The 12,934-nt window shown below is 45.5% G+C and overlaps 1 protein-coding gene across 1 annotated transcript in view; it reads right to left on the bottom strand.

Moving 5' to 3' along the window:
* The window catches only part of TENM4 (teneurin transmembrane protein 4), a 743,366-nt gene that overhangs the window by 47,733 nt on the left and 682,699 nt on the right, over positions 1-12,934 (bottom strand). The window contains 3 exon segments of the mRNA XM_070425699.1: positions 2,754-2,908; positions 7,291-7,523; positions 12,189-12,209. Coding sequence (XP_070281800.1) covers positions 2,754-2,908; positions 7,291-7,523; positions 12,189-12,209 — 409 coding nt within the window.

Below are 12,934 nucleotides of genomic sequence, written 5' to 3' on the forward strand. Positions count from 1 at the left end.
GGCACTTTGAGGTGACTGCCTTATTGCAGAGTGATTTGCTTCAAAATCTGGATTGTCAAATGAATGAACAAATAAACGACTGTGAAGGGCATAGAGAGAGTGAGGGATTTGGGGCCAGGACACCTTGAGTCCTCTCTCGGCGCCACAGTTCCTACAGGTGTGATCTTACTCGAGTTACTTAAATACTTTGAACTGCTTTCCCCCTATGTAAATGCAGGTAATAAATATTACATAAAGTGAGTGTGAGAATCAAACAAGACAATGTACAAGGCAGCCCTCAGCAAATTATAAAGGGAATGAATAGTTACAGCCTATTGCTAGCTGGCCGGCACTGTGCTAGGTAATTGATGTACATGATTGGATTAAACACAATTCATTTTCACATCCCTGGTGGAGCCTAGCCCGGGGCTCTGCATTTATAACTGCATTTTCTGTCACCACGCCTCGGTGTCCTGATCTGTAAAATGGGATTGATAATAGCTAGCTCTCGGGATTATCTTGACAGCTAAACAGGAAAAGTGGAACAGTACCCATCTCGGTATCCCGTTTCTAATTGTGTGCGGAACAGAATAGGTCCTCGGGCAATCATTTTGGACCCTAAGTCCAGAGTTATCCTCTGTGTCTGTGGTGGCTGCAGCCAGCTGAGCTGAGAACCAATCCCTGTTGTGAACAGGTGACACCTTTTGTTCCTTCTGCACTCTCTGCCTACCTCTAGGTTCTCCTGGGGTCTGGTCTTAGTCTCCTCCCAGAGCAGCTGGTCTGAGTTCCCTGGTTCTGCTCTTTGCTCTCTTGCCCCTGAGCTGTGTTCTTAGCTCTCTGGCTTCCCTCCCTAGTCCCCATGGATGGTGAGGTAGCTGGGTGTTTATAACAGACGAGGCTCTGAGAATGGAAGCCAGTGCCCCCTGCCCATATGTGCATATAAAAATACATGCCTGTGTCTGGAGCGTTTGGCCAAAAGAATTCCACGCTTAGATTCCACAGTCAGAGTAGGGAGGACCAGGGACATAAAGATTTCTTGTTCAGGATTTCTGAATCGCAGTGTGGGTTTACCCCCTCTGCTATATGGCAGTTGTCCTCCAAGCCTTTGCTCTGGCTGCTTGGCAGTACCTCTATCTAAAGTGAAATAATTTCCCCATGTGTGGATTGAAAATTTTTGGCATCCGGTGCTGGCTGGTGGAGGGTCCATTCTAAGAGTTGAAAATACTTGCACACACATCCTCAGGCCGTGGCAGCTTCCTGCCTGGGCAATCCAGGCTGGCTCACAGACTGGAGAGGGAAACTGCAGCCAGCAAGGGAAGCTCGCCAAACTGGGAAGACGAGCAGCAGAGAACAGACACCATTCTGAAGTGTGACCATCTCAGCAGCTGGTGCAGAGGGAAATCATATCTGCATCTGACAGGGATATGACGAGGGTGTGGGGACCTGTGCAGATCTGGGGCTCTGGGAAAGGGGTTCTGTGACACACATCTGTAACCGAAGTAAACATGAGCCATGAGGCCTCCCAGCCTCTGTCGCCTGCTGGGCACCAGGGAGTGGGTCCATGGGCAGTGGAATAGGGCCTGTGTGCAGGCTCCCCTAGCAGTGAGGGGGTTTAACAAGCTACGTGTGGCTATTGCTGACACCAATTTGCAATTAAAGGTAACTCCAGCCTCCTGTCTCCTTGGTTTTGCTCATGCTGGCAAGATGCTCACCGATTAAGCACTAGTCAGGCCCTGACAAAGGATCTAGCAATAAAGGACACATCCCTGACCAAGTCATTGCAGGACAAATTACAGACATGCTGAATAACTGTCACCTGTGTCTTCCTCTGGTCTACGCTAGGTTCCTGGTGCCACCTGCAAAGGTCCAAACCCTTTTCTCTGGACCTTCATCAACTGACCCTAAATCATGCTTCCAGTTTCAACTCCTTCTACTATTTCCTTACAAGAACCCTATGCTCAGGCATTCAATTTCCCAATGCTCATTGAACGTCTGGGCCCATTAACATCTCTGTATCTTCACACATGCTGCACCCTTTGTGTGAAATGTCTCCATTCTTCCTCAACACCCAGCAAACCGCTATCCAACCTTCAACACCTGGCACAAATGTCCCCTCCTTTGAGAAAGTGGGCCCTAAGACTTCTGTTGATTGATCATCTCTGAAGTGCCAAGCAGTGCTAGGAGCCTCACAGGCATTGCTTTCTGTGTTCTTAAAGCAATCCTGCCTGGCTGATGTCCATTTTACAGATGTGAAAAATGAGGCTCCAAGGACCTCAGAAACTTGTTTAAAGATACTCAGTTGATGAGTGGCAAAGCCAGGATTCAGTCAATCAATTAATTAATAAATCACCAAATACTGGTTGTGTTCCTACTGTGTATCAGGCACCCTGGTTATAGTGGAGGAAAGGGCGGATGGAATTCCTGTCCTCCTATTTAGAAGGAGAACAGACAATGTGTAAGTAGCTGTGTTTCCAAAGGGGGAAGTCAGGTGGCCATGGATTTAAATTCACAGTGTGCATCTCTGCTGCCTTTGAGGCTTCCTGGGACAGCTGCCCTCTGTCACCACTTGTTACCCCTGATGGTGAACTCCCAGGGCGAGAAGCTGTGCCCTATTCATCTCCGTGTCCCGAGTGTTATGCACAGACCCAGCTCCAAGAGTGTGCTCTTAAAAGGCTTGTGTGGTGTAAGATCAATGGCCAGTGGGCTACCTGGGTGCCAGGCGAGAGGCTGAGCGTGCGGACCCAGGGCCCTGGAAGACACAGCTTTCTGCTTACCTGAGAAATATCCATGACAGAATCACAGCTGAGGGGCCGGGCAGAGGTCAGGTCATTGGAGCCCAGGAGGGTGGAGATGACCCCATTCTGGTCAATGCGTCTGATCATGGTGCCATCCACGAAGTAAATCAGCCCCGACTTGTCCACCGTGATGCCTGGGCAGAGAACACTCAGGGTTAGAGGTGGTCACAACCCACCTACTCATGGAGCTTGTGGGATGACAGAGAACCTCCTCTCCATGATTTGATTGGCTCTTCCGCACATCATTCATTCCCCTTCTAAAGATGAGGAGACATGCCAGAGGTGTGGAGTGGCTTGTTCAGAGTAGGGATGAGAACCCGTCTCAAGATTCCCCTCCATCTTGTTGCTTTTGGGGATTTTTACCTACCACGTGACCCATCCACAAACACTGGACTCATCCCTTCTGGGGGCTTGTAAGCACCAGACGTAGTGATAAGGAGGATCTTTTTTCAATATCAAAACTGTGAATTATTTAAATAACCTACTTCTGAAGACCTGTAATTAAATTATACTAATCACATCTCCTTTTCGGTAATAATTTTTCTTTCCTTCCAAGATAATCATCTTTCATGTTTTTCTATTACTACTCTGGTTTCACAGTAGAGAGCTCCCCAAAGGAATCCTCTGGATTTGTATAGAGAATATTGGTGAAGTTAATTTCTAAAAAAGGCACGTTGAAGAGAGGAGTCAAAATTATGACTAAAAATCATCTGCTCCATTTGCTAGACTGTCCCAGACTGTCCCACCCTGCTGACTTCCTCCCTGACCAGCCATGTGACCTTGGGCTAGTCACTGGAAAGCTCTAGATTTGTGTCTCAGCTGTTCAATGAAGGAATTGTTCTAAATCTGTATTTCCCACTCTTGGATGTGTGTGCAAACCCCCTGGGAGTTTGCTAAGATGCACCCCCAGGCAGCTGTTGAGAAAATGTCAATGGAGCCTGAGCAGGTATCTGTGTTTTTGACAAGCACCTTGGGTGATAATGATAGAAATCAAAGTTTGAAAACCTCTCTAGTCAGTCAGTACTTCTTAACCAGAGATGTGCCACAGAATTACCTAAAGAGTTTTTTCGACATATACCTGCTTGGCCTCACTCTGGGAAATACTAATTCAGGGGGTGGCTGGAACAAGGACCAAGGCTTGTTTCAAAAATGCTCATGGTTAATATTGACTTCCACCTCAGGTCCAGAATCCCTGACGTTAGACACACCCCACCTAAATGGAGGATGGCTCAGGGTGCTGGGGCTGAGCCACTGGCAGGACATGCCCTTGTGCCCCTAGGGAATGACAAGCCTGAGAGGGTTCATGATGAAATAAAAGAGATTCTGTGTTTTGTTCTGCTCAGTTTTCTCTGGGGAAGGAACTAAAAGAAGGGGTCTGCAGGAGCTTCACAGAGGTGGAGACACTTGAAGTATCCAGTGGTATAGCCTTGGGTGAGTCACTCCCCTTCCAATTCTCAGTTTCCTCATCCACAAAATGGGGATAATACACCTGACTTGTAATCGTTAGCCCTCCATAATTATTAGTGACTTATCATTATGAGAACCTGACCAGCACTTTGTGGGTTTTAAGGCCCTTGCTCTCAGGGTCCACGTGTCTATGACAGGTCAGAGGGAGGTTTTAGATACCAAGGGCTTCTGAGAGAGCCAAGGCCACAGGAGCAGTAGTTCCTTCTTCCCCCTCCTGGGCTGTTCAGGGCTGGAGAGTGATTTCATACTGAGGACCAGACAGCCTCAAGGCGGGATGCCTGTCTTTGGTCCCTGCCTAGAATGTGAATGAATGACATTCTTCAAGTACCGAGACAGGAGTTTTCTTATCTGCCTGGCTATGCTGTCTCTCCTTCCATCTGCTAGGACTGATGAGTGCTCCATGAACAATTGGGTTTCTTGTTTACAAAGTTGGCTGCACAGGCTAATAGAAGTAATCTGTCCTCTAATTAATTACTTCATTTTGTCTTCTTTTGTTGTGCTAAATAGATGAACAGCTTTTCTTCTCCCTGTTACAGAGTGTCTGCATATTGTGGCACCCTTGTCATTTCTATTTGGGTTAATCACAGGCTTTTGGGCAATTTCACTGTCACTATATCTGTGTGTAGTGTGTGTGTGTGTGTGTGTGTGTGTGTGTGTGTGTGTGTAGGGTGGAGAACACACCTATGTAGAGCAGGGATTTTCAACAGGTGAACTGCAAGATTTTTTAAAACATGCAATACCTGACTATTTAGTCAGGGGCACTGACCTCTTTTCCCTTAGATTGTCAAATGAAAAAATGACAACAGCCACCATAACAACAGCTATCCGTCTGGTATAAATGAATCAAAATTATATCTATTTTTTTTGTCAGGTTGGCAAAAAAAAAAATAATACATTTTTTGGTGTGCCGCAGAATTTTAGTAATTAGTTTATGTGTGCCATGAGATAAAAAGGTTGAAAATCACTGCTGTAGAGCAACTGAGAAAGACCCGGAGAGAGTAAAATATCTCAGAAAAAAAATCCCTGGTTTTAATTCATAGAGTAAAATGTTACAACTGAAAGGGGGTCTCAGGGATCATTTAGCCCAAACTATTCATTTACCAATGGGGTCACTGAGGCCCAGAGGAGTGGCAGAGCAAAACCACAATGCAGGGTCCCTAAGTGTAAGCTTTTTCCACCCTATGCTACTCTTTTAGTATTAGGAAATCATATTTAGGAGGAAGATTAACTACAGATGTCACAATATTTATCTCACAGAGTTCCCACCTGACCACTGCAGGTATGTGGTAGAGATATAGAATCCTATGTAATAAAAGGGTAATATGCAAATTGACCCTAATAGCAGAACAACTGGGAATGACTGGTCACTATGACACACACACTGACCACCAGGGGGCAGACGCTCAATGCAGGAGCTGCCCTCTGGTGGTCAGTGTGCTCCCACAGGGGGAGCTCTGCTCAGCCACAAGCCAGGCTGATGGCTGCCAGCACAGTGGTGGTGGCGGGAGCCTCTCCCGCCTCCTCAGCAGCACTAAGGATGTCCGACTGCAGCTTAGGTCTGCTACCTGCTGGTAAGTGGACATCCCCCGAGGGCTGCCAGGCTGCCAGAGGCATGTTTGACTGCCAGCTTGGGCCCAATCCCCCAGGGAGCGGGCCTAAGCAAGCAGGTGGACATCCTCCGAGGGGTCCCAGACTGCAAGAGGGCATAGGCTGGGCTGAGGGACCCCTCCAAGTGCACAAATTTTTGTGCACCAGGCCTCTAGTATCATATAATATATGATATGAGGGGCTGTCATATAACACAATACAATATAGTATAATAATTATAATAGGAATCCCCATTTATGGGATGTTTATTATGTGACTGATACCATTGTATTAAGCATGAACATTCCTGATAATATTTAATGTGTACTACAACTCTACAGTATCTCTCTATTTCATAGATGAGCGAAATAAAGCTCAGAGAGGTTAAGCAACGCACCCAAAGTCACTAGGCTAGTAGGTGGCAATGACCGAATTTGAATACAGGACTGTCTGTTTTCACTAGCATCTAATGGCTTTGATTTGAACCAGGCCCTGAAATCTGGCACTATTTACTAATACAATCACTCATGGCATTTTTACAGGTTATCACATGCAATATATTAATTTTGACCCTCAGAATGATCCTAGAGGGTGGACACAAGAGGTATTATTACCACTATTTTATTGACGAGGACCCTGAGGCTTAGACAGTATAGGTCACTGGCTTTAAGGTGAATGATGGGTATTTGTTGTTAATGTTGGCTTCTCCTCCAAACAGCCTTCCTTCCTAGTCTCCTAGGCACAGGGGCCTCTCTTGGCTTTGGACTCCCACACAGAGTTCTTTCTCCTTGTGTATCAGGAAGCACTTCTGCCCTCTCCCAAGTCAGAGTATTCACATTCAAGTCTCTTTTTCCTGCTACAATAAACTTATCTATGCAACCACAAGGCACTGCATCCTCAGTATGCATCCTCAGTAAATACTTGATGAATAAGTGGATGAAAAATTGTGATTGTGGGTATGAAGAGGCCCAACTTCTTGTGGGACTCAAATGGAAACTTAGTTAACTCATCCTACAGCAAATGAACAGAGATGATACACGGCAATGATTTTATAACATAATAGTGTGAGAGACAGCATACATGTCCAACTAAATGATGGGCCATTCACTTGCTGGAACACCATACAGCCATTAAAAATCAGTACAAAGACTAATGGCATGGAGAATGCTCATTTTTTATCAGTTAGGAAGAAAGGTAGGTCACTAAATGTTTGTTTAATGTGATCTCACTTTATTTTTGGTGAGTATTACATGTACCCACACACTTAGAAAAAAGGCTAAAAGGGAAGATAAGAAATGTTAGCTGAGAATTTTTCTGGAAGGTAGAATTATGATGTCAACTTTTCTCCATAGAGTTCATGATATTTTCCAAAATTTTCCCAATAATAAACATCTATTCCTTTGGGAAAAGGAAAACACCCCAATACATGTTAACTGAAAGTGACTGAAAAACAAAGCCTTACCCCTGGGATTGGTAAGTGTGGCTTCCGTGGCCTTCCCACCATCCCCGCAGCGGGTGTCATCAAAGGGGAGGCACTGGTCACCTGTCCCTGCGACGACCTCGGAGTTCTTGACGAGGTCCTTTACCACCGTGGTGGACTTGATCTTGAAGACCCGCCGGCTGTTGGTGTCGGAGAGGAAGACAGCCCCGCTCATGGGGTCTGTCGTCAGGTAGTATTTGTGCGCTGGACTGTGACTGGAAGACAAGGACATGCCAAGTGGTGAGCCCCTTCTTCTTTCCTATCAGGTAGCCAGAGGCGTACAACTTAAATCCAAGCAACAATATCATATGTGGATGATGTACCCATTTTTGGGGGGCGAGTTCCCCAATTTGTCTGACTCCAGATATGGTGGGTCTAACTCTCTCTCCCACTCAACTATTAATGCCAATGATTGCCAGGCCCAGTCCCAGCCCCGTGCAACCCCCATATCAGGTGCTCAATACATGTTTTCTTAAAAGGACTGACCATGAGGGTTACCATAAGTGGCCTGTAAATCCAAGCCAGAAACACAAAAGAGCTTGACTTTAAAACTACTTAAAGGGTTGGACAGTGGGAGGGAAGAGATCAACCAAAGAACTTGTATGGACACAGACAATAGGGTGGTGGAGGCCTGGGGCAGGGGGCGGGGTGGGCTAGAAAAGGTCAATGGGGAAAAAAGGGGACATATGTAATACTTTCAACAATAAAGATTTGATAATAATAAAAAAAAGAGTTGGACCTATGAACTCTTCTTCCACAGAATTTTCACAGCAGTCATAACCCTTCTTGGGACTGACTGATAAGACCCTGCCAGATCTGACTCCCAGTCAGCATCCACATGGTCTTCACTTGACACACATGTTATACTTATCAGGAGCCCAGCAATCTCCCACTTGCAGTCAGATATAAATGAGTTGCAGGATTAGTTGTAATTGGCAGCAACATCCAATGGGAAATAAACAAAACACAGGAGCGGTGCTCATGATGGTTCCACTCCTGGAGACCAGCCGTGAAGACCAGGCTGTGCTAACAGGAAAGTGAGGTCAGACCTCTGCGGCACCCAGGCATCGCAGAGGCAAGGCGCTGCCTCTGGGCACAGGGTAGGAAAAGGCATCGCTTGGAGTCTGCTCTGTCTGGGTTTGAGGTCTAGCTCTGTTAGTTCCAGGTTCTAAAACTTGAGCAAATTAGCTGGCCTCCTGAGCCTTAAGTTTTCTTCATCTACAGAATGGGGATGTTAGCAGCTACCTGGCCAGTGTATTATGAAAATTACATAAAATCATCTGTGACAGTTCTTCAGCATCATGGCACCTCAGAGGTGCTCTACATCAGCACTGTTTGATGACTAGCCATCATGTCTGTTTTTGCACGTGGAGAAGACTAGAGCAGCGGCCGCCAACATTTCGGGTCTCACAGACCACTGGTTGGCGATCGCTGGACCAGAGCATAGGTATTTCTTATTAAGCTTGACTTTTGCTATCACATGGTACTGCTTTACAATCTCATCGAAGCCTAGGCCACATTGGAATTGGACTCATAACTCCTGGGAGCTGTTTCAGTTCCTGTACACGGCCTGGAAACCCTCAGCCCTCAAACTGCATCTCAGTACTGACAGCATCCTCTAAGTCTCTGGAAAGTCTTCTAATTCAAAGGCATCTGTCTGTTCAGGCTGGATGGCCTGGCACTGGCCGGGGGCATGTATTTCAGTTGCAGACTCAGTCCCCAGTCCTGGTTGGGGCATGTGTGGGAGGCAACCAATTGATGTGTTTCTCTCCCATTGATGTTTTTCTCTCTCTCTGTCTCTCCCCTCCCCCTAAAAATCAATGGAAAAATATCCTTGGGTGAGGGTTAACAAAAATAAACAAATAAATAAACAAATAAGCCCAATAAATGGCAGCTGGTCTCCATGAGAAACCTCCAGAATATTTATATTATTGCATAATGGAAAAGCCAAGAATGGCAGACTTAATATTATCTTGTCTGATCTCTTTCCTGGGGCAGTTAAGGACTCTGTTAGAATTAACAGAATATGTATAGCTGGGATCAATGGAGGTGAGTTCAAATGCACTTCTGAACAACAGGCTTCAAACATTTCTCCATGACCCTAGGGAAGAGATCTGGAGGAGGTAAGGATCTGTGTTCCCTGATGGGGTCCAGGGAGGAAGATGCCCAAAGGATTGGGGTCCCTGGACTGCGCATGCCCAGTGTGGTAGGCTGGTGGCATATTGAGGCTGAAAAGGCCGAAGGCAGAGAAGAGACTGCTCTGGGGAGCACCCACGCAGGCTAAGAGCACCAGCCTGAGCCAAAGGCTATTCCTGGGAACAGTGGAGACAGTAAAGGATAAAGAGGACAAGATTTCAGAATTTCTTTAATCCACTTCTGACATTTACTGATGGGGACATGAACGCCCAGAGAGAGGAAGAGGTTTGTCAATACCCAGGTGCCAGTGAGAATCAGAGCTAGAACCCAGGTCTTCTCACTCTGACTTGACTTTAGAAAACCAAAGGGCAGAAGAAAAATCCTTTATTCTCTCCCACTCTTCACTTTAGAAATACTTTTTAGCACCTGAGAAAAACAATGAATTGCAAGAGGCCAGGAAACTGGCTTTGAAATCATACCATGGATCCATCTATCAAAAGATAGCTAAACATCAGAAACAAAAGACACTAAACCACAACTCTCTCAACTAAAGATTCTGAGATTAAAAGCAGAAAAAGCCAGGCACCCAGCCCACGGTCACATGATGAGTGCATGGAAAAGCTGGACAAGCACCCTGGCCTCCCGACTCTTCCCACCTAGGCCCCCCCGACACCCCAGCTGTGTACCAGGCAGTCACCGCCACTGAGTGAAGGTTTTAATGGTGAATGCTAGGTTTTCAATGAAGATCTTCATATGAAATGTACTTCTGTGTTTATTATAAATCTGAACTTGAGGGCACATATCCATACAGAGTTCAGTATTATCCATACAAAGCTCGCCGAAAATCTGGTTTAGATTTCAGTGTCAGGAAAAAATATCCCTCCTCTGAGAAGTGAACAGATTTTCCCATTTCTGATAATGCAAACCATGAAAATTATTATGTTTCCCTGTTTATTCTGGCTGGAAGGAGGCTCCGAGTCTAATTTGATATATGATCACATATATATGTTTCCTCCTTTTTATTTTGTTCCCAAATTCTATTTAATTTACTTTACTGCCTGTGTCTTTGGTTATTAAGAGGATTGAAGGATTGAATTCCTTTTTGGGAAAGATGGAGACATCATCATGATCATGATCATGTAATTGTTATGATGATGTTAAAATAAATTATTATTATTACTATCTAATAATAATGTTATTATTATTATTACCATTTCTGGAACTCCTTTCTGTGCCTGGCACAATGCTAGATACTTTACAAACATCCTCTGTAACACTTACAACAATCTCCATGGGAGATTTTATTAACCTCAAGTTAGAAGCTAAAGCCCAAAGAGATGAAGTAATTTTTTCAAGTTCACACAAGGTCACTTTCAAGTTTTGTCATCTGTAAATTAGATATACCATGAGTACCTAATTCAAAGGATGGTTTGCGGATGAACTGCTTTAATCCATGCAAATCATTTAACCTCTCTCTGCTACACACTAAGAAGCTCTATATCAGTGATGGCAAACCTATGACATGCATGTCAGAGGTGACACTCGAAGTCATTTTTTTGGTTGATTTTTCTTTGTTAAATGGCATTTAAATATATAAAATAAATATCAAAAATATACATCTTTGTTTTACTATGGTTGCAAATATCAAAAAATTTCTATATGTGACACGGCACCAGAGTTAAGTTAGGGTTTTTCAAAATGCTGACATGCCGAGCTCAAAAGGTTCACAATTACTGCTCTATATACATTTAACATTTATGATTATTACATTAATACTATATCTCATTATGTAGATATGCATATCATCACTATTGGATTTGGGATTGGTCTGCCTCTATCTACCATACTAAGACTTCCTTTCATCCCACCTTAGCATCCCCGCCATGTACCACTGTGGTCTGAGCCCCGTGTGAGTCAGAGCCACATGTGGGTGACTGAGAGCCCCTCTGCAGAGATGCCAGCCACAGCCCCGTCTGCCCATGGCGACTTTCAAGTCACCCACATGTGTGTGAGGCTAGGGGGCCTCCGAGGTCACTGTCATCTGGGAGTCAGACGAGTGCTGCAGTGACCAGAGCTGATGGCAGGCAGACATTTCTCTCTGTTGGTCTGATGAGGCCCAATTCTGTCTGCTGCAGTGTCATTGTGAGCCTACATGACAAGTCTACTCTGTGACAAAGTTCCTATTTGGGGATTGCTCTCTGGGTGTCTGTCAGGTCTGGAACTCCTCTCCTGCTCTGTCCTCGCTGGGAAGCCTTCCAGGGGGCTATCTGGCACCCCAGCCATCAAGCCGAGGCACCAGGAATGCCCACAGAAGCACAGATCTGAGCCCTGTCTTCTTCCAGGGCCTTTGCCTGATCCAGATGTTCTCAGGACTTCCCACTGTGACCGTCCAAGTCACTCAACACAGTGAGGATGATGTCCTCCTTTATTCTAAGAAGAGGCAGACTGTGGTGTTCAAATTACTATGCCCAGGTTAACATTTTCCCCATCACTGCAGACTGTCTCGTCCACTGACTACCAAAGGAGCGGCTACACTTTGCAGGGATTAGAGGAGCTCAGGCTCTCACCACCTGTCCCCACCATTATTAACGACTTCCTCTCATTGTAACCGATTACCCGCAATCAGTCCCAACCACACAGGGTTCATTTGCCATCGAGCCATCTGAAATTGACACATGCATCTTACCATACAACATGCAACAAGGCAGAGGAGAGACGGGAAAATTCTCCACTGGTTGGCTTACCTATGTCTGAAATCTTTATTTCTGACAGAAGACAGGAGAGCAGGGAATAGAAGAAAGAATGAGGTGTTAGCAGCAGGGTTAGAAGCATTATTAGCAGCCTGAAAACTTGACAGCAATGGTACAGTACAACACTATAATAAATAAAGACTTAGCAGCCATGACACTGATATATTTCATATGGGATATTACTTGTCAGTGAGCTCACTTACAAGCAGCTACATATCACGGAAGAGGCGCGGTTCCACCTGCGCCACTACGGCTGACTTCGGGGAAGCGGATGAGGTTGACACATGCTGCTGCTTCCACCAGGGCTGAGGCAGAGGGTGGAGCAGTCCACCCCCACCCCCTAGACAGACACACATTCTGGGAGATATACATGCTCACTGCTGTGTCTCTGCCCGTGGGCCTTACCGAGAGTTATTAAAACCTGCAGAACCTGCTACAATGATCTTCATAATAGAATACAGAATGGGAGATATGCTATAATTAGAAGGGAGACAGTAACACAGAGAAACAGACCGGGGCAAAAAGACTCAAAGAAAACTAAATCAAGATGATAATATATTGATCCATTTATCTTTCTTTCCAAATTTCATTGACTCCTCCCTTCCTTACCCACTGTCTTCCATGATCTCCCCGAAACAGTGGGAGGGAGACAGGGGAAATGGGATCTCTTATTTGAAAGGTTGAAAATGGAGGCCCAGAGCTAGTAGGTGTTGCTCAGTGATTAGAGCCTCGGCCTGAGC

The sequence above is a fragment of the Myotis yumanensis genome, unplaced genomic scaffold (genome assembly GCF_028538775.1).
Source record: "Myotis yumanensis isolate MYYU_CA2020_CCGP unplaced genomic scaffold, mMyoYum1.0.hap1 SCAF_10, whole genome shotgun sequence".
In the NCBI taxonomy this organism is placed as follows: domain Eukaryota; kingdom Metazoa; phylum Chordata; class Mammalia; order Chiroptera; family Vespertilionidae; genus Myotis; species Myotis yumanensis.